Source organism: Orbicella faveolata, unplaced genomic scaffold (assembly GCF_042242905.1).
Source record: "Orbicella faveolata isolate gen_17 unplaced genomic scaffold, um_ofav_v1 contig_25, whole genome shotgun sequence".
Lineage (NCBI taxonomy): Eukaryota > Metazoa > Cnidaria > Anthozoa > Scleractinia > Merulinidae > Orbicella > Orbicella faveolata.
The window spans coordinates 22,132,071-22,154,962 of NW_028301553.1; the positions used below are offsets into that span (position 1 = coordinate 22,132,071).

Here is a 22,892-nt window from a genome sequence, read left to right on the forward strand (position 1 = left end):
TGTAAAATATTTTTCTACTCTCAAAGAGAGATTATTGGAATTGCAATGCAGCCATGTACATGCATTTTCCTCTTTCTATATGCCTATTAACAGAATACCTTTAACACCTTCTACTCACAGTAAACAGTGACATTGACTGTCTCTGTAGCAGGTGTTTCCACTCCATTACTGGCTGTACACTGATACTGGATCATGCTATCAGGTGTCCCAGGTCTGCTTACATTCACAATGGTGAGTGATGATGCATTAGAGAGCACCTCAGAAGTACCAAGCTTAGCCCATGTTATGGTTGGTTGAGGTTTACCGGATGCATTGCATAAAAATGTGATGTTGTTTCCTTCTACAACATTTGTAGTTGTAGTATAAATATCTACTGAAGGTGCATCTGAAAATGGAGAACAATTAAACCGTTAATAATTATAATAGTAAACTATAAGAGGAATATCTACAGCACTGGTACATGTACAGGTGTACATGTGATTTCATAAACTAAAAAATAATGTTGACTCATTATTGCTATGATGAAAGTACAGCAAGGCTGTTGCCTAAGGAAATTTTTAAGGAGCCCAAGCCACTTTTGTAGGAGCCCAGAATAAATTTGCTGTGGTCAATCTGGGGGGTTGGGGAGACTGGGGAAGACAGGGAGGGAGGGTGGAGTGAATTTGGAAATTTAGGGGAGGGATTCAGTGGCAGAGATTTTCCATGAGACACTAATATGGTCTAATATCAATCAAATTTTTGAAATAAAGGGTTCAGCAAAGTGATCAGGTCATGACTGAGAAAGAATACTATTTGTGGTCAAACAAATTCAGTAATTGGTGTATCCATGCAAGTGCTGCAGCTTTTTTTTACAAAAATTTATATTGTCTCTTTCGTTTTTGAGTTTAGCAATTCTATTTTAACAAAACAAAATACGTTGTACAAATCATGAAATGCAAGCTGCAAATGAAAACAAATAAAAATGAAAGAGGCATTTGGGGCGTTTGAATTTGGCCTCACTGAAATGTGCTTTCCCTCCCTGGGCTTCAGGGACATAAGTATAAACAAAAGGTATTTTTTAGGCAGCATTCCCGCATCATATTGGCTGCTTCTTTGGAGAAAATAAATTCTCGTATATTGGGCAGAGTCGCAACAATTCGTTTGATAATTTAAAATATAAAACCCTGGTATGCAAAAAGAATTGCAATGATGTTTTCTTTTTGCTGGCTAGCTACTTGAATATTTCGACTTTTAAGTCATAAATATCGGTATCCTTTCAGAAACTACAGAAATTCATTCAGCTAAGTGAAGTTTTCCAAAGTATTGGACAAAAAAAAACCCAAGAATTTAGAGACATTTATCTTTATTCAATTGTTAATATAATGTCAGCAGCCTCATAACTCCAATTCCAAAAATTTTTGTTATCAAAGTAATGATTATCATTTTGCAACTGGAATCAGTAGGGCATCAACAGAGACACAATCCATTGGCATACATGATGTGCATTTATTCAATACTGAGCTTGCAATGCATTATAGGGTGATTGTCAAATATGGCTGTTTTCAGTTGTTTTGTGAGCGGAGAAAGACTTTTGCTGCCGTGTTTTGGCCCATATTTCTTGTGTTAAAAGCAAAACAGGACCAGGGTATCTGTTGTTTTCCGTTTAATTTATTGTGTGAATGATTTTTTGACCGATTTCATGAGAAGATTGAAGTCATCAGACAGATTAGATGGAGATGAAAACTCCATGTTTAGGTGCCCACTCAGGCTCCTTGAACAAAACTTTAGTCGCCCGCACTTGTAACTCAGGCGCCTGTTAGGCAGCAGCCTTGTACAGTTGATTTTCAATTACTCAAGCCCCTCACTCAACGCAAACGCAAAACTGATTTGGATTCTGCACGCTGTGTATACCCCTGGCAATGTCACACCTGATCTGGAGCTAACCGTTGGTAACGAGTTTAATAACAAAACTCAGTTATTAACAACTGACAAATGAATGCAGCAAATGGTGACATTCCGACACTAATCAATTGAGCCAATCCTTACTAACGTTAGTTTATATTACAAAACTCAATAATAATTTTATAAGTACATGTTGCTAACTTGGATACCTTGATTGTTGCACAAGTAAATTTAATCTAGAGCAGTTCAACTCCTTCACGCTGAAGGCGTGTGAGCTGAGCCCCAAACCTTAGAAAATTTGGCAACCCATCGATCTAAAAATTTTGGTTGCAACTTAGCGAGCTTAAAACCTTGAAAAAAATAAGATAGTAGCACCATTACCATAGGTACATATTTGCTATTGAACATTCACGTTATGGTTAATTGACAGGTGTCAAAACAAGGTATCTGCTGACCAGTATCATGTGACTATATCACGGGCTCAGGTTTAAAGCTCATCTAGGTCGCAGGTGTTTTTGAACTTAACTGCTGACCAGGTACTGGTCATCAATTGGATTGCAGGCTCAAGTTAGGTTAATACTCTGGGAGAGAAGGAGGGAGTACATGCAAAGGCAAAATTAACCCCTGCTGTGTTGTTGACTTTTCTTCTGACATGTTCCTTGTACAATCATCTTTTGGAAAGTCCCTGATATATTGCATACATAATTTCTAATTGGGTATAGTTTGTTAAAATTTAACTTGAAAAATAGTGAAACCAAACACTGAACTATCACATGCTCTTAATGGCGCTCTTGAGTTTCTGACCCAAGAAAAACATATCCCTGTTTTCCTTTATGATTAATTATTGCAATCAGGAGCTCCGCTTGGATAAATCTATATATTATATACATTTATTAAAGTCATTGGTTTATTTCTGTACCCTTATGATACTACATTTTTGACTTATCCACATGTAATCTGTAATATGAAAAGCAAAAGAAATCACTGCACAACTTTCAAAAGACTGTTTTCAACAACTAACCTGTAAAATATAGACGTATACAAATGTACAACTTACCAACAGCAGTGACGTGGACAGTAGAATTGCTTTGTATACCAACTGTATTTACAGGAACACAAGTGTACACTCCATCTGCCATTACAGTGGTGTTAAACACACCTGAACTGCTGTTACCAATAAGGTTGCTATTAAAGTAGTAGTGATACACATGAGCATCAGGGTTGGCATCTGTGCTGCACTTTAGCACCAAATTACTCTCACGCAGCAAAGTGGTATTAGCAGGGTCAGCTGACATACTTGACCCAGTGGGCAGGTCTGCCACAAAAGCAATTGAAAATAATTTATTTTAATTAACAATTCAAAGAGATGATCAATGATAACATTATTTATTAATAAAACTAACAAATAGATACAGTACCGGTCAAAGGGACTGCAGCATTGCACGCGTGTAAAGCACGTGTACTACACGCACTGTCCACGCACCTTACACGCAAATACACGAAAATACATGTACTTACACACATGTAATTACATGCAGTAGATATGATATTGCGTGTAAAATTACTCGCAGTTGTTCAACTGGAACTCATTAAGTGCAAGTAATGACAATGAAATATTAAAAGTGCGTGTACTGAAAACAAAACATTTGCATATGTACAGGGCAACATTTACCGTACTGGACTGCACTGTGATACAGTTTAGTCTTTCGCCTTCTTGCTTCTGGTCATTAAACATTCCCAATAGAATCGACCAGTTTCCTTAAACCGTCTTACCGCTTTACAGTAAAAGTATTTTTTTCTGGCGCCAGCGACTGGCAGACGTGCTAGGATTCACTGAGATAACAGATCATAAACATATGTCGCTTTCAATTTTAAATTACAGCAATTGGTGTGCTTTAAATCAATCCGAAGATTCATTAAAAATATTTTGTACTCTGAAGCGTTCGGAGTTTACCAGTGTTCAAAAGCTTTTCCCATCGTGTTTCTTTTCTTTTCGTGGGAAATAACAAGGGTGCCAGCAACTGACGAACTGAGGATCGACGGACACGAAATAACAGCAAAACAAAATATTTTGCTTGACATTTTCAGTTAATTTTTAAACATCAGTTATTCCTTCTTTAAGTTTAAAAAGCCTTTGAAGATTCATCATTACTAGTACTCAGAAGCAGGCAAATGTTGTTTATCTGAAAACATACTGTTTTGATCTAATAAAAATGAAATTCAATCTGTTCCTTCAATAGCGTTGCCTAGCATGTGACCAAAATCTACCCAGGCGGAAATCTTGTGCAGTGCGAAAGTTGTTTTAAATTAGTTACTACTTCAGTTAATTCAATACGCATATACATAACCAGATAGGTAATGATCTGTCAACCGGACTTAACTCACGGATGAAAATCTGAATGTTTTTCTCGAGCCTAACTTATCGGTAGTCATTAGTCAACTGTATCGTAATTTACGCCGAATAATTGAACGAACCCACTGTAGACATTGTGGGTTGTTGTCAGAAGGTTACACACAAACCTGATGAATTGAAAATTAACGAACGCTTACATTTTGCTAAAATAAAGTTACGATTCTTCTTCATTTAAAATTAAGAGAGAGTCCGTGAGTTTCTTTTTGAATCACCATTTCATTGTTATCGAAGGAACAGGAGTTGAAATGGCATTTCGTGCGTGGGTAAACATTACATTGTGACGTACGTCAAACGTGTTTTAATGTACACGAAAGCTCAGAGATCTTTAAGAATTAAGTTTTGATGTTAAGCAGAAGTGCGGGCTCCTACAGATTAAGAAGGAGTATTTGTTTAATAGGTGCTTGAGCTAGTCCACTTATTTAACAAAGCTTGGCTTTTAAATTTACTTTTTGTTGTAACCATTGAGAATCGTGTGTATCGAATACAAGTTACATTGTAGTAGTGGCTTTTTGTTTTGTAAAATACATGCAAATGCGTGTATGAATAACAAAGCTTTCTTCCTCCAATTAAAATACACGCATACGGGCAAAATTACACGCAAATGTGTGTAACTACCAGATCAGTAAATTTTACATGCGTGTTATTACAGGCACCTTACACGCACCTTACATGCAGTGTCCACGAATACTACATGCAGACTACACACATTTTACACGCGTGTAGGTGCTGCAATCCCTTTGACCGGTACTGTAAGAAATCAAACATATTTACGGCCATATTTTGTTCCTTTGAGGACATACATGTACACTGTTATTCATAATAATTTGTTTAAATGTGTGACTAAATCCTAAAAAATCATTGGTTGGTTGAGCAAACCAAAAGAGAGACCTGTAAAAACAACTTATCACACAACAGTATGTTGAAGCTTACAGGTACCATTATGTACAATGATAATTATTATTTTCAGGTATAATACTACATATGAAAACCACTCAACATTCTATGACAGTACCCCTGACAATAGCTATTTTTACCTGAAAAATGTTCCAGTGGTTAGCCAGAAATTTACCTTAGTCTCTACAGTATGATTAAATATTTTATTGGGTTTTATTTGCTTTTATTACATGTAATTCATGTACTTTCTATATGACATCAGTTTCAAAATGCCGTACCTTCACGCAACACCAATAACCAAGCAAACTAAGACAATATAGTTGCTGTTGTTTAAAAATTAATTTTAGGCTGTGATTTTAACAAAACATGGTCTTGTACTTCCCTTTGTACCAAATTTATTACCATTTGATTATCTCAAGACAAAGAAAATCAGTCCAAACCCTTATCATTTGCTCTGTTTAAACTCACCCTCTCCTAAAATGTGTCCATTTTACCTTATTTTTTCAACTTACTATATTTCAGTGTAATTGTAATTTGTTTTGTTCATTTGTAGTTTATTATGTCTCTTATTACTATTATTTTTCTCCGCTCCTTTCTGGTTCCTCACTTGTGCTGATAAAGTAACTAATTTTTTTGTACATGTAAATATGGAGGGCAACTAGAAAACCTAACAGTTTGCTTGAACCATACTCTAACTTTAATATTTATAAATTCTGGCCAACATATCTTAATGTAATCTTTGAGAAATAAAGTACTATGTTAATGTGGTTGCTGTTGTTGTTGTTGTTGTTGTTGTCTAGTTTGAAATCGTTTTGACTTATTGTGAGAAAAACTACACCAGTCATGTAATGGTACTTGTAAACAAAATTGCAAAACACTCTTTACAGTTATTTAAAATAAACATGTTACTTACAAAGCACATCCAGATTACATGTTCTGGTGGAATTGTTACCAATGCCATTTGATGCAAGGCACTGATAACTGCCAGCTTGACTACGATTAACAGTTGTAAGAATAAGCTGTTCTCTGCGAGTGAGAACATCCCCAGTGTCTTGCCATATCCATGTGATGCTTGGAGGAGGATTACCAGAAGCATTACAATGAAGAGTTACATTACTTCCTTCAGTTACTGGACTTGGACACTCCTGTGTTGACACCTCAGGCTCAACTGCAAAAATAATCAAACTCTTACTAACTGAACACGAGGGCCCTACTGGGGAACATTGGCCTGAGGTTACGGCAGTACAGACTGGGCACAGCAAGGTCCTCACAAAAATAACTGAGGGCCAATGTTTTCCAGTACAGCTTGAGCAAGGTAGGTTAGTAAGTAGTATATTATATAGCACTCACCAACTTTCTAAAAAAATATACACGGCTTACGACTGTTTTCTTGGAAGCAATCTGTACAGCAAAATTGCAACCAAGAAATAACCAATCAGAATGCTCAGATTTACCTCACGACTGTACCTTGCCATACATAATGATGCTAACTGGTAATTGTTATATATATAGTACATTGCAGCTGGAGTTTAGGTACATTGTAAATCTAACACCCACTCTTAAGGGTTGATTTATGGTCACATGGCAATAGATCCTTTGCATGAACAGCAACTAAATTTGAATGACAATAGTTTACACATCCTTAGCCTCATACTCATGTTTCAAGACAAACGATTTTTTTACATGAATGTGAGGCTAAGGATTTAAAAGTATTGTTATTTCAATGTAGGCGCCATTTATGGAAAGGGTCTATGATTTAATCTAAATGTCACCCATCATGCAGCAATTAAGCAATTGTCGTCCATTCTCCCACTAATCAGAGATTACTTTGACTTCTTCCCTTATCACTTAGCACTAAACTTCAGCTACATTAACAAAACACTTAATTACTGGCCCCTTAGGAAATAGTTTTGTTTTCCCTTGAATCTAGATGTTTGTTCATGGTAACCAACTGTTTCCCTTGGGACCAGTAATGAAGTGTATATTAGTACTGACAAGTACTATTAGGAACTAATTGTTTTTTTCCATGTACACCCCAAGGAGAGGTGGTATATAATTATAAATATCAAGGGTACACTTTTGGTGTCACAATAAGTTGATAGTTGTACTGAAATTAAACTGTAAACTTTCACCTACAGAATGCATTGTGCTCATACAAAACAGTTGCAAGAAATACAGATATTAGAGTTACTGTCTAGAGAAGTGACAGGAAAAAAACACATAACAGACCTCAAAAAACATTGTAAAAAAAATGAAAACAACTTGTTTTACTTTTTGAATTTACATAGCCTCTATTTTTTATTGTACAGAATTTAAATGGTACAGTAACCCTAATTAAAATGTACTTAATTTCTAGTTGTGTTTAAAATCTACTTATAATTATGTAGACTGTATTTTTGGTACACAAGAAAACATAGTGGCACATGTGCGAGACCCACATAGACCTCCGCCCTTATCCTGTGTGTTTAGACTTACCATGGGCATTTACAATGTACAGTAGCTCACAGCTTTTTGTCTACTTTCTGCTTTCTATTGCAAAACATCCACCATTCATATGAATGAGCTACAATAAATTATTAATCATTCTTGGGTAATCAAGACAAACTGTACTTACAATGTACAGTAATACTGAAATTAGCAATAGCTGGTCGCCCCACATTATTCCACGCAGAACATTTGTAGTTCCCATCTTGTTGTCGTGAGATGTTGTTTATACCGAATCTCTCTCCCTGGTGCAGCAATGTTAGGCTGCCATGTTTTATCCAGCTGACAATTGGTTCTGGTTTACCAGTTGCATTACAGTGAAAAGAGGCATTGCTACCCTCAATGACAGTCTTATCAGATGGAGTGCCATCAATTTCAGAAGGATCTGAAAATAGAATCAACCATTACAAGCAGATTAGAACAGTAAAATTTCATCTGCAAAACTGTACACTATACACTGTTCGAACAACTCCAGCTGGATCCAGTTAGACATTGCCCCACCCCCTCTACGGTCCTTGGATGATAGAAAAAAGTATAAGAGACAAATGCAAATGATGATACCGTAAATCCTCGAATTAGCGGCTAGGGCGCTTATTTCAAATTCAGGAGAAGATTGGAGGCACTTATTTGAGGGGGGCGCTTAATTAGTTTTTACCAAATCCTGGCCTGACCTGATATTTTTTTAATACATCATCTGCACATAAACAACAACATAAGCTGTTTATAAACATAAATAGTTGATCCTAATAATTTTTAATCGTGGCACCGTTAGTAATTGCAATTTTTTCCAAACTTCACATGTTTACAAACTGAAACAATGTACAAATCTAATACAACACAACAAAAACTGTACATCCTTTGTTGTCTCATTACTCATGTACAAAGTGGGGGGAGGTGCAGTGTTGGTAATTAAAAGAGTCAGGCAAGTACAAATCGTCACTTACTAGCCCATTTGGTAAGTACGATTTTTAACTGTGGTAAATTATTTAAGCTTAAATATGTTAACACTCTTTTTATTTTCCATTTCGGCCAGAATATCCCTGAATGAAAACTTACCAGTTTTTTTTTTTTACGGTAAATTACTTTTTAATCTTCAGAGATAAATTGCCAAAACTGATTTGAACTACAGTAGAGATCATGTAACTTGTAAAGATGTCAACTAACACTCTACTAACATATCAGCCAACATTAAATTATAACAGTCAATGTTTCTTTAGGACCCTAGATATTTTATGCCTCAAAATGATGCTCAGACAATATTAACAAAGAAAACATTCATGCATCACACAAAATTAAAATGTTGACTTCACAGTACAATGATGTGAATAATAAGAACATAATTAATTATCTACTATTATTGTACATCAAGATGCAGAGTAGCACCAATTTCTGGCCATTGTCTCACAGTATTACAGGAAGATCTTCTATAAGTGGACAACCTTGGGATCAAAATTTAAGGTGTCCGCTTTAGGAAAGTAAAAAACTGTAGTTTGGGCATGTACTGCACATCTATATGGAGCTTAGCACATGAATAAGTGTCTATTTACAAGAGATCTTCCCCCCCCCCCCCTGCCCAAAATGTGTCTGTTTTTCTACTGAAATAGAACCAAGACAAGTTCTGTTGACTGAAATTAATTACAGGAAACAGAGAACACTTTCCATGTTTCTTTCAAGATACATGTATAGAAACATGAGTGGATGTTTGGGAGAACAAGAAATGCAGTGGAAACTGGCAACTGTTGCCACTGCTCTTTACAGTTCTTCCAAACTTTAATTAGTGTTTTCCATCTATAGTAACTGAAACACTACTGGTTGGGTAGCAGATCACACAATCTCAATTGAATGGTGTGATATCCTTTAAGAGAATGATTTACTGGAGTGTAATGTCCAGCAGAACCAAGGCCCCTTTCCCCAAAACAATAACAGCTGCTACACTGAGATGACCAACAGCATAAATTTCAACTTTATGAAAGCTGTTACACCTCCATTTCGTAGTGGGTCTTTTCTAAACAGGGTAATAATTAGCTCTTATTAACCGAGCTGGAGGTCTGTATGGGAGAATCTTGACCGAGGTCGTGAGTACAGACTGAACGCAGTGAGGTCTGTACACGCGACCGAGGTCAAGGTTCTCCCATACAGACCGACTTAGCTCGGTTAATAAGATGCCACAAAAACTTTAATTCTTTTAATGTAACTGATGGTTTGCTGACATTTTGCTTGCGAATGGCGATGAGCTTAACTTAAACCTGCCGAAATTTGCTCGTCCTCTTTACTTTTTTTTTTGGCATCAGGCTTTTTGACACTTCCATAAATGATTGAGAAGAAAATAAAAGAACATTTGGTGAACATTTTTGTATTTTAGTTTGCTACTTTGTCAACGCAAAATGAAACCGGTCTAGATGCCGGTCTAGATGGGAAAATCTAGACCGCGGTCAATATCGATTTCAGCCAATCAAATTCGTGAATTCGGTAGTTCCCAGTCCTTGTGAGACACAGCCATATAATAAAATAAATTATGAAATCATATCTGCACAACCTTGTACATGAGAATAAGTATTCACTGACTGATTTAAACTTACAATGCACTTCAAGATAAGCACTGGCATTCAGAGTCACATTCAAGTCATTGTCAGCAACACACAAGTAGTATCCTGACTGATTCCTGAAGACTGGAAAGCTAAGTGTTCTGCCTGTGGTCACAGTTTGTCCACCTCTGAACCATGTAATGTTAGGGGTTGGGTTACCAGATGCATCACACATGAACGTCACTGTCTCTGTTTCATTGATTGTCTCGTTAGTTGGTTTGCTGATAAAACTTGCTGGAACTACAAAGTTTAAAACAACAAGTAACATGCTATAAGTAACGTTTCAAGGGTTCGAGTACTGTGTTTTCTAATCACATGTACATGTACTTATAATTTTAATAGAAATGGTTTTTGTTATTATGAAATGACTGAAAGGAGAAGCTAAAAAATGATGACCATTATAACTTGACATAATTTAATGTAATGATGTAGTTCATTGATTTCTGTTCTTCACAATAACAGAGAATCAAATTTATCTTTCATACTAGACTTTCTCAAAGTCTGTTTCCAGTGTTCTCGCCTGCAGTGCGCCATTTTTTACTGACCAGTTTTCTGGTTGGTGGTGTGCTGGGGGTGTGACTGCACTGATCTCCAGTTGAAAGAGTGAAACTGCCTGACGTTATTATACACGAAACATGATCCTTGCAAAGCGATCGAAATGAATGTTCAAAAAGCTATATTAAAACCTCGGTTTTAATAAGTGTGGTTTCAAAGAAATCGGACTGAATCAACACGGAGTACTTGAAGGATACATTAGTCGTCGAGACGTGTTGATGATTTCACCGACTGGATCCTAACAATCCACACTGCGCCGTTGGTGTTGGACTTTTTTAAACATGGTGAAAGAGAAGTTGTTGAGACAGTTTGTCTTGTTATTTTCCCTTTCATTTCCCTAATGAAAAGCCAAGTGTCCAGCCTTAACGAGGAAGGAGTCCAAGCTGTAGTTTTAACAATGACTGATAAAGCCATGGCCGATAAAATGACTGCCAAAGTTGTCGACAAAACCCAGGCTTTCGCTTTAGCATAATGAATTAATTTGAACATGCTGTCAGCGAAGCACGTCTGCGTAGAAGGGAAGGGAAAGGGTCAAAAGGAGCGTGGGAGTTTTGGGAGGGGAGGAGGAGGGTCCTCTTCCCACACGCTCACAAGCTTCGCGCGCTCATTTTTTCCCCTTTCCCTCCCCGCCGACACCCGGCAGGTTTCTTTCACAGGTCACAGGTCACAGGTCACAGGTCACAGGTCACAGGTCACAGTCAAAAAAGCCCTCATTAAAACTCGCGATGTAAAAATTACTCGAGATTCCCAAGATGTTTCCATGCAACAAACTCTAACTAAAAATGTTTTACTGCATAATTTTAATGAAAAAATTTCTAGGGGTGGTATATGTACGAAATGGGTTGAAATGTAGCTTTCAGACATTGTAGTGTCACAGATATTTTATCGTAATAAGATTATGATAGCAAATTGAACTGCTTTATTACTATCTTTTTTGAAATCTTTACAATGAGTATGTAGTAAACAGAAACAAGAGGGTCCCCTATACCTCTTCTGAAAACAATTTCATGCATAAGTAATTGGCCTTCTCATGCATCACGAAAAATTCGAAAAACAGCTTCACATTCACAGAAAAAAGCATGCAATCACTTTTCACGTAAAAATGCAAAGGCTAAATCATGTGTCACATAAAAATACAAATTCTAACCACGTTTCGCAAAACATACAGAACCCTCCATTTTGATGCCTCGAAATGCCGTGTGTGACACATCGTGACAGACTAGATTCTAGGCCCTCTTGGTTCACTGTTGCTGTGGTTAGTTCTCAGTCCTTCAGCAGCAAGCACGTCGAATGGGCTGGTTTTACATCTATTTTGGTGTAGTTTACGAGCTTTAATGACGCTAAAATCTCCAAAAAAAGTGAACAATTATTCCCGCAAAAGTTGTTGGTTCACAAATCACGCGTAAGTAAATCCATAATTAACGGATCAGTGTAAGCCTCTTTCGTTTTCATATTATATTGAAAGGCTACAAAGAATTTATGTTTTCAACAGAAATAACTCTTGGCTTTCTTTGGATCAATATTTTTTATTTCAGTGCTACAGCTGATTTCCCCTATGCGTTTTTTTTTTTTTTTTTTCAGAAAAGAGCTGTTATAGTTACACTTGGGATGTACTTGACTGTATACATCTGTTTTATGATGTTTTGGCATATTTTTGGTGACCTGTGACCTGTGACCTGTGACCTGTGACCTGTGACCTGTGACCTGTGAAAGAAACTTGCCACTTCAACACCTGCCATGCAGGCTAGCGAAGTGTTGATCATTTTTTCGCTTTTAGATAGTTTTTTTTTTTGCCTCATCTTGCATGAAAATGTATTGTTATTGAGAACTTGCTGTTACGTTTCTTTCATTTGGTTGCCTTTATTTGGGAATTTTAGGTTTTAAAGTGAACAGTATTTTTGTACAATGGATTTCTGCATATTCAAGACTTAATTTATGGAAACCTCTGCAGTTTGTTTGTTTAGTTTATTTGCTTCGTTCAAATTTATTATTTTTTCAGTCTTATTCAGCTACTACAGAACTGCAGAGAAAAGAACTAAGTGGGCACTAATTTAACACAATTGAAATGCGATTTATCTCAAAATAATCAGCTTCTTTTTGTTGTCTTTTTTTATTTACAACTTTGATCTTTACTTTCTTGTGCTGTATTGTTTGTCACACAGTAAAGAAATGATCTGATTTCTTGTTTTTAAATTCAGGTTGTTAGATGTGTCTTTTCGCTTTTATTTTCCGGTGTTTTCTCAAATGTTATCTGTTATAGCAGGGCTCAAAATTAACAAAATCCTTAAGTCACCATTTGGCGACTAAGTGGTAAAAAATAGTCGCTAAATGTAAATTTTTAGTCGCAAAATCAACTAGAAGAGACACAATCCATACAAATACATGACGTACTCAATCCTAAAGGGTTTGCAATGCACTATAGGAAATTTTGTACAGGGGTAGCCATTTTGAAGTTTTCAAGAGAGAAAGAGTTGTTTACTTTAGCGTGCCTTAGAATAATCAAACATGGCAATCCAGTTGCGATCAAAGAATTGTAGGTTTGTCTTATTATATCTATTCAAATAAATTGTGTCTTTCATCTACAAGTAATGTTCTTTTTCCTTTGAGATTACTGCTAGCCCTTTTAATTTGTGTCAGTAAAGGCAAAACCTAGTCGCAAATTTGTGGCTACTCTCGTTATTCTAGTCGCAAATAAGTAACTTTAGTTAAGAAGCAAATGCAACTGTATTTGTCGCAATTTCAAGTCCTGTATAGTAAAATAATAGACTGAAATTCTCTTGTATTTGGATTTGTTTTGTCCTCCCAAGTTGATATATTAACTCATTTTTGCGAGTTCAATTTTCTCGGCTTTTGTCATGCGGCAAAGAAAAAATAGAATTTTCTGTTTTCCTATCAGTTTTACACATCAAGTTGAGTTCTTTTTGTTGATATTTCTTAGTATTTTTGGCCCTTCGTTAATTCAACTTTAATAAACAATGTCTTGAAACCTGATCTTTTGTCTGTGGTTTCTGCACATATGGTTTATTTTTGTGCATCTGCTCACTCTGAAATATTTCAAAAAAAATGCCGAAGAGTTAGGGCGTCCATCAGCAGGCAGGTTGTGAATCATTGTGTCACATCCATATTTTCGTGTGGAGAATTATGCAAATTAAATTCGAATCCAAGCAAGGGGAACAAGTAGACTTCTTGTGACTTCGTCGCTCACTCATCGCTACTTTGTTGCTCGTTTATTGTGACTTCGTCACTCTTGGAAGTAGAAATTGACTTGTGGGCAAGTCTACTTTCATACATGTACATGTAGATGTTAAAGGATGGTTCATTGAGGTACATGTTTTCCCATCTGCACATAGTTCAACTTAAAGAAACAGTCAAATGTCCAGCAACCTCCAACCACCATGGAGTTCTGAAGCTATTGTTGAAAACTACAGTGTAAAAGTAAGGCAAACAAATTTTACTGACTTTTGCTTGATAAGATCTCACTGAAAATTTGAATGCCCGCAAAAATTTGCCAAAATCTAATGTCTGGAAGTGAGATTTTGGAGTAGTGAAAATTTGTGAAAGCGAAATTTACCAGTCATTTGGGATCATGTGTACTAAATGCATCCGCGGTCAAGTGTCAATCAATTACCCTCGACTGATACCCTTGATTGACATCCTGATCGACACTGGTGGGCACTGCATGCATCGATAATCGGTCAACACTCGATCAACAGTTTGTTGATGGTCAGCCAAGTGTCAACCAAGTGTAGACCAAGATATCAATAGAGTGTCAACCAAGTGTCAACTGAGGTGTCAATGAAGTATTGATTGAGTGTTGACTGAGTGTCGATTGAGGGTCAATCAAGGCTATCAACCAACACTCGACTGCGGATGCCTTCAGTACACATGATCCGTCATTTGGCAGTCTCAAAATGCAAATCTGAAAAGAAAACGTTGAAACACCAAAAATTTTAAAAAAGAAATGAGGGAACTTATTCATATATTCGGAGGTAAAAAATATCTTGACATGCGTCACTTGTAGCAAAGGTGGAACTGCTCATTCTCAGTTTGGTGTTTGGAAAAGTGTTTCATTCCTTAATTTCAACAGGATGGATCATGGCCCTGAAATGTGCAAATTTAGTTGAATTTCATTTGCATTACTTTTGCACAACACTGTAGGTGCCCAGTAAACAACAAGAGCTGCTGTCATTGAATAGGATGCAAATCAGTGGCTGGATATTGAAAAATTGGATCATCTGTACTAAAGGTAACTGCAGTTGAGTGTTGATTGATACCCTCAAATCAATACCCTTGATGGGCACTCCATCAACACTTGATTGACACTCCATCGACATCTCGGTCTCGAGACAGTCGACAGTTGTCTAATTTTTTATCGATGCATACGAGTCGATCGACACTCTGCAGACTATCAACCAACTGCTGATCAAATGCCGATCAAGTGTCAACCAAATATCAATCGGGATGTGGATCAAGTACTGATCGAGATGTCCATCGAGGGTATCAATTGAGGGAAGTGATCGACATTCGACTGCTGATACCTTAAGTACACATGATGCTAAAAATTTAATTGCTTTTGTTTTCCTTGGTGTATGCCAACCATGATGAATGCATTAAAAATGTTTCAAAAGCACTTGTGACATCACCGCGACCATACATGTACTTTGAACTGATAGCCAATCAGAGTATGAGAATTATCTGAGCATATGTGTGATTCTTGGTTCAATAATAATTATATGATTGTAAATAATATTATAGTTTACCAAGGACATCAAGATAGACGGTGCTTTCCACTTTTACTGCTCCCCTGGTCTTGACAGCAATTTTATATATCCCTGTATCTGAAGCAGTAACATTGTGGATGATCAGTGTGCCTGGGCGTTCCAAGTTAAAACGATCTTTGAACTTCGGAGAAACTTTAAGGCCAAGGGTATCAATATACCCAATGTACACGTTGTCTGCACCAAAATGGAAATCAACCTCCTTAAATTCCTCATCGCCAGCAATGGTATAGTTCCAGCGTAGGTAGACTACTGAAGTGTTTACAAGAATCTTGAGAGGGTTGTCCAGTTCCAACGAAATATTAATCGACGCTTCTGCAAGCAAACACAAGAACCAGGGGGCATCAATGACCATGAAACGTAAATTAAGGATGGCTATTTACTCTGTATCAAACAGCAAATGGTTAAATTGATAAATAAAGGATGAAAGCATCATGTCGTTTTCGTTTATACACAAAGACCGGGTAGATTTTACAGGAATGGCATCCATGATTAGAGATACGCTCGAGAATGAAGTCTTGTGGCGAAAATTAAACTAAATAAACCTACCGATAAGCGGAGCATTGCTAAGCGAAACAACCACAACAAAAAACGACCAATTAGCCAAATTCAACAAAGACACCATCTTTTTCTGCTCAAATATTGCGATGGTTCATCAGAAGCAAACTTTTAAAGCTCAACTGAGCTGCACATTAGCTTACAGTAATCGACAGGTCTACTCCAAATTTTAGAAGCACAAACTATCAAACGCCCAAAAACTCACATGCCTTAAATGCGATGGTGAATATTACACACATTAAAATTAATGGTGACAAGAAACCACAAAAGTAACATTCACAGATGGCCGACACTTCTTTCATTGTCTTCAACAATCACCTGCAATCAGTGTTTCCAACAAGCTCCATCCAGCGAGGAACGCCGCCAAAACAATCCGCTGGGAAATGCTAATTCATCTTGCCATGTCTTTTTTCGGTAACCTTAAGCTTTGAGACAAAAGAAGGGACATTGAATTAAGAAAAGCTATTAAAAATTACGACGTTTTTCTAATATTTTAGAAACGCTTCTGTTCTTTACCTTTTCTCTCGAGTTTTCTTTCTCACGGTCTTCGCGCTACTTTTCTAGTACTTAGTCTCCTGAGAGCCACGTCAGGTTCCCAGGCTCTCTCTACTTACCTCCTAAAACGAGGTTACAACCGTAATTTCGTCACCAAACAAATACGACGAGCCGCCGACATCCCCCGCAGACTCTCGTTACAAACCAAAGACGTCAACAAACCTAAACGTATACCATTTATAACTACCTTCAATCCATCACTCCCTCACATCTCTAACATCATGAAAAAACATTACAATTTGTTGCTCTCTTCTAACCGCTGCAAAAACGTTTTTCAGCATTTGCCTGTTGTAGCCTTCAGACGCTCTCCTAACCTTCGTGACTTACTAGTTACAGCTAAACTCTCTTCTAATTCTTCTAATCACCAACTACCTTTTGGTTCTTTCCGTTGTGGCAAAAACTGTGCTACTTGTCCCTACATTTCTCACGGACTTACTACATATACCTTCTTTTCTACCGGGGAAACGCGCGCCATAAAATCCAACCTGACCTGTGACACTAAAAACCTCATCTACATGATTCAATGTAACCGCTGTAATTTACAATACATAGGAGAGACGAAACGACGATTAAAAGACCGATTTAATGAACACCGCCGTACCATAGATAACCCTAACAATAAATCTAAACCTACTAAAGCCGCCGAACATTTCCTGTCCTCTCCTAACCACAATGCTAACGACATGCAATTAATCCCCATCGAAAAAATCGTTTCTAACCGAGACTCTATCCGTAAGGCCAGGGAAGCTTTTTTAATTCAAAAAGGCAGAACAATTGATCCTAATGGTCTGAACATCCGCGAAGAAACATATTAATTGTTTCCATTTGTTTTCTTTCATTATGTTCTTTTATCATGTTATTTTATTTTACCGTATGCTTATCTTCAATTTACACTATCTATTACTTTTGCGTATTTCCGGTATTACGTAAATCTCGGCTACATAAAAACACGCACAAATGTAAAATCTTCCATTGTACCTGAAGAAGGCTGGTTTGGCCAGCCGAAATATAGTACACCTTCAAAAAAATCGTTCTACGTTGTGTCGGTTTTTGCTTTTGTATTCTTCTCTCTCCAATGCCTTGTCATCGAGAGCTCAGCGGGTCTATTCACTCATCCGTGCCGGTTTCCGCGCCGCTTATTCGCTAGGTCCGCTAGTAACGCTAGTTGATTTCTAACTGAAACCGTTCGATTATAGCACCCACCTTAACAAGATTTTAACGAGGGGATTTAGAACGGATGTATCGTGATGGTTGAACAGTTACCAGTTTTCTGAGAAGGATAAGGAAGCTAGCGTTGAATTTCCAAGAATTTAATCAATCAAATCATATGTCGGGCCTCGCGCCACATGCAGCAACAGCGGCGTAGGGTGTGGGGGAGGGGGGGAGGAGAAGGGGGAGATTATAACCTCTTCAAGGCGTTCGGTTACTCAGTGAGTTGGCTGGATGTTGGCCAGGTTCTTTTTTTGTCTGTTTATTTACATGGACGTAGTCTAGGTCCACGTAAAAGAAGATCGAGGCAAATATCCAGCCATCTTGACTTAAAGAGCTTGTTCAGATAAAGGTTCTATCATACAGCATAGTAATAATAACAATGATAATGATAATGATAATGATAATGAAAATGATAATGAAAATAATAATGATAATGATAATGATAATGATAATAATAATAAGTACTTTCAAGTATTTCATACGAACTTCAAAATTTGTTTGCGACAATTGGTGTTATTATCAATGATTTCTTTTGTGCAGATATTTAAAACAGTCTCATAGAAGTTTGCAATATGATGTACATCATTTCGGTACGAAAGTTTTGACCACTTGTTACTCGAACTTCTAGCTAGTGGATTCCTTCTTAATACTTCGTTGAAAAATGTTTCGAAATCGCTATTTAAATTAAAGGAAATTTAGTTAGAAATCTACTAAAACAATTAGATTATTCACTCTCGATTTCTATGAGGTGATAGAAATCTCGAGCTCATAACGTGATTGTTAGATAGAAACAAGATTTTACAAGTAAAACAATCAGCTTCTTATAAAAAAACGATTTCGAAAAACGTTTAAGCAGGAAAATTAACGTAAATAAAGTTACATGACGTTTCGACGACTTCATGTCATCATTGTCGAATGAATGAAAAAGCAGATTCCATTCGCTCGAAACTTTAGATATGAATGTTTTCATGTAACGTTTGCGTTTTCTCACATCCTAAGTACTATAAATATGCCTTGCGGTTATTTTTAATTTATTCCTTCGACAATGATGACATGAAGACGTCGAAAGGTCACCTTCTGGTCATGTAACTTTACTTACGTTAATTTTCCTGCTTAAACCAATCAGCGCACGTATTTTCTTTGCGCTATTTTATTGTAGCCTCCATTTGGCGCGAAAATATGCTTGAATAGTCTGTCCGCGGAAATTATCTGTTCTCAGAAGCGAACAGTTTTCCGAGCAAAGCTCGAAGAAAACTGTGAGCTTTGAGGAACAGGTAATGTCTAAGGAACGAACGCGCATTTTTGAAAATTGGGGCATTCCCAGTTTTAGCTGGGGAATATTCAGTCACGTAACGCCTTTAGACCAATCACGCGGGAGCGAAAGTATTTGATGATTTATAAGTACTAATTTAATTTCATGTTTAAAGGTACAATTATTTAAGGTCTTAATCGAGTCGTCAAGTTAGTTCCAGAGTATAGGGCCTGAAATTCCAATGTTAAATTTACCATAATTAGTGCGATAGAAAGTGGAGTGAACAGTAAACCGGGTATTAAAACTGTGTTAATTATAAAATATATGCCTTAGTTGCTACGCGCGCTATGATTGGCCAATTTAGCGTCTGTTTCCTTCTGTACGTCCCGCTAGAATCTGAAGTTGATCCCGAACCTGTCAAACACACGTAGGAATATAAAAATGTCTTAGCTTATCTTTATACTAACCTTGTCTTCTCGGTCCACGCTGTAAGTTGGGGATCCTCGTTTTCCCCTTAACTTCGATTTATGGCACGTGCACACAGATCGAATTGGACAAAATTAGGTTCGGAAGTACGGGCCTCGAGAGTGATGTAATATTTTCAATTTGAAATCCCAAGGGGAGGATTCCTCCAAAAAGGCTTGGAAAAGGTCGGGGATTCTCGTCGGAAAATTTGAAAATGAGCCTAAAAACGGAAATAAGAGTGCTTCTTTTATTATTTCTTCGAGTACACCTAAAGAGATGGCGTTTGATCATCATAATCCTAAGTGAGACCAGAATCCTTGATGTATACCCCTAAGCGAGAAGACGAGCATCTCTACCCTTTTCACACAGTTCCTCCCGGGGTTTTGATATGTTGTAGCAGCTGTTCATTTAACCTGTACGCGGATACATTCTTTTAAAATGTTAAAAGGGATTGTTCTCGATTCATGACGTTCCACGACAACTGGGTGTCAACATAAGCAAGTAGGTTTACCAAAATGTTTTATTACTTGATATTATCATTCGATACAGTTTTTTTCTTCCTTTTCATTGGCTGAGAGCTCACCACGTGACGTATAAATAACTGCCTACAAATTAAAAAGCCTGCTGATGCGTAGTACCGTCTAAGTGTGTTTTGCTGCTAATAAAATTCTGCTGATGCGTGATTGTAACCATGCTCCTGTGTGCAACCTTCCTGAGGTGTCAGAGAGTAATTTTCAAAAATATGAAAACAAACTTGGTGGACAAACGATAAAACAATTATTGGACTCAGTAATAGCAAAATGTCATGATTTGTCGGTGTCTCGCATATAACTGATTTGCTCGCCACGTCACGGACAAATCATGATATTTTGCTCAACCTCGTCCAATGATTGGTAACAATTCTTCATTTGTGATGAAATATTTCCAGCCAAGTCTTATAATGAGAGTCGTTTGCATTGGCATCATAAGAAGCAGCGGCAGCAGCACGATTTTGTAGTTTTTGAAGTTTCAAGTGGCAAGAGTTTTATTACGGTTTCCCCAAACGACACTACAATAATCAGAATGGTGTTGTTACTAAGCATTGGAACAACAATAACAACAACAACAATAATAATTTATTTGTACCTCATAAAAATAGTATTTATATCTAATGTATTTCTATAAGTAATCACATGATTTTGAGTGCCATCTGGAATAAATATGCACGAGTAAATTTTTTAAAGGCTAACAAAATTTACAAGTGCTTATTTATTCCAAATTGCATGAGAATAGTCGTGTGATTACTTCTTAATACTACACTTGAAAACATGCTATTTAAGTTCGTCTACACTTTGTTTCCTTACACAGTCTGCGGTGTGTTTGGTATCCCAACACCTTCGAACATTTCCGAAAATATCTCCAAACCTTAAAAAAAATGTTCGAAAGCCTTCGGTGTGCTTCGGGTGATCTTTGGCAACCGTCGCAAATCTTTGGAAATCAGCGGAAATCTTCAGAAAGGTTCAGGTGACTGTTGGAGGTTTTCCAGAATGTTTGGATGATATTCGTTTATCATTGGAAGTGCTCGGAAACGTCCAGATTACCTTCGGCTATCTTCGGATATCTTCGGGTTAACTTCGAAATACCTCAGATTATTACCATCGGTAGTCATGAGTGTCTTCGTAGTAACTTTGGATATCTACATTGTAATTTGTGGACTGTTTCAAATTTGCTTTGGCGTTACATGTAAACTGCTCCCCTTTTAAGCCAATCAGGACTGGGTAATTTTTTCAAGTGTATTATTAGACGAAAAATACCATGATTATGATTATGGCAGTATCATAGTGTAACAGAAACTGCGTCATTTGAAGATGCCACTTAGTTTGAAAAGTGTTCTTTGAGATAAATGGTTTCCTTGCAACTTGCCATAGTCAACATTAACGAATACCCTGATGCATTAACTCTCAAAATTAATAGCTGGTTTTCACATGACGTCACTTAAATTCGAACTACTAAACTATTCATCTTCCTGAGATTTTACTTTGATGATGTATAAGAGCAGCTGAAAACTAATATTCATACAAACTTTCGCTTCGAATGGTTTCGTGGTTTTGTAATACACTACGCTTGAATTTCCAAACTTTTGCGTGACGCGCCATTTACATGACGGCCTAGAGAGCTGTCACGATGGTTAAAAAACTGACTTATTTCGGGGAACTTGGCTATCTGAACAGTTCATGTCTTAAAAAAGTATTATTTTAATGTTTTAGAGTTCCTCGAGGGATAAATTAACGGTTTTGTAGCAAAACTCAGTGACAGATGTTTCTGTTGGTTTCTGGCCGCCATGTTGGTGCCCATACGGATGGGCACCAGCATGGCGTCTCCATACAAATATCTATAAATTTGGGAAAAAATTTTCTCTGCATATCTCGCATAAGAAAAATTCTTGGGACCAGAATTTTGGCGAGAGTCTTTGCATAGATACCTTCTTTCATTTCCCAGATTCTGGACTTTATCTATTGGCCGGTTTTGATTTTGATCTGTTTTGAATTGCGTGACACTGAAAACCAGCAATAGAAACGAGTTTCCCGCACACGCTCATTGTCGTGCAAACCTCGTTATAACAAGGGGCAAAAGGCAATTCGAAAAGGGTCTGTTTCATGGAGCAGTTGTTTTCTTTTGCTTCAAAGGTTGGAGCAGTGGGGAGGATGAAGGGATTCTTAAGGGTCAAAGATAAGTGAAATGTTAGATTCGGGAACTCGCCTGAGTGGAAAAAATTCGCTTAAAAGGAAATTTAATTATGACCCATGAAATGAATGACCACTTAAATCAGCCATTTTCATGGTGTATAAAAACTCTAGCCTTTAGAAATAAATGAGCCATGAAATCATGGCCTCAGCAAAAGCCAGAATTCATGGGCCATGCAAAGATTTTCATGGGGGTGTCAAGGGAAAATCTCGGCATTTTCATAAAATCTTTTGTTTTATAGTGCCTCCGATGTTTATGTCGAAAAAAGAAACAGCAGTCACCTTCCTTTGTGCTGCCAAATAAAAATTAGCGCCTTGGGTGCACAACTTAAAAATTTATGTTATGCACGCATCCAAGACCTAGCGTACCGAACGTCTTCTACCCTGTTTTCCTGTGGAGGGTAACGTTTAACTTAACCAGGAGATTTGAGTTAACTAAACATTGTAACTGCTTACCACTTTGTCACATGGAACTTGTTGGCATATTAACTCCAAGTTCGGAAGCGCAAATTAAGACATGTTAGCCAGGCAAGTCTG

At 37.2% G+C, this 22,892-nt stretch overlaps 1 protein-coding gene and 1 long non-coding RNA gene across 2 annotated transcripts in view; both read right to left on the bottom strand.

The window, feature by feature from the left end:
• The window catches only part of LOC110047885 (hemicentin-1-like), a 49,506-nt gene extending 33,807 nt beyond the window's left edge, over positions 1 to 15,699 (bottom strand). Inside the window, exons 1-6 of the mRNA XM_089294240.1 lie at positions 15,573 to 15,699; positions 10,252 to 10,497; positions 7,803 to 8,057; positions 6,102 to 6,356; positions 2,939 to 3,196; positions 119 to 385 (exon numbers count right to left, since the gene is read on the bottom strand). Of these exons, the coding sequence (XP_089150366.1) occupies positions 119 to 385; positions 2,939 to 3,196; positions 6,102 to 6,356; positions 7,803 to 8,057; positions 10,252 to 10,432 (1,216 nt within the window). The 5' untranslated portion in view covers positions 10,433 to 10,497; positions 15,573 to 15,699. The remainder of the gene's footprint in view (positions 1 to 118; positions 386 to 2,938; positions 3,197 to 6,101; positions 6,357 to 7,802; positions 8,058 to 10,251; positions 10,498 to 15,572) is intronic.
• Positions 15,700 to 15,772: 73 nt separating this feature from the next.
• On the bottom strand, positions 15,773 to 16,715 carry LOC110047883 (uncharacterized). Its single transcript, XR_016208666.1, has 3 exons — positions 16,665 to 16,715; positions 16,467 to 16,573; positions 15,773 to 15,905 (listed from the first exon to the last, which is right to left on the bottom strand). It is a non-coding gene; the product is annotated as an uncharacterized LOC110047883 (long non-coding RNA).
• Between the last annotated feature and the right edge of the window lie 6,177 nt (positions 16,716 to 22,892).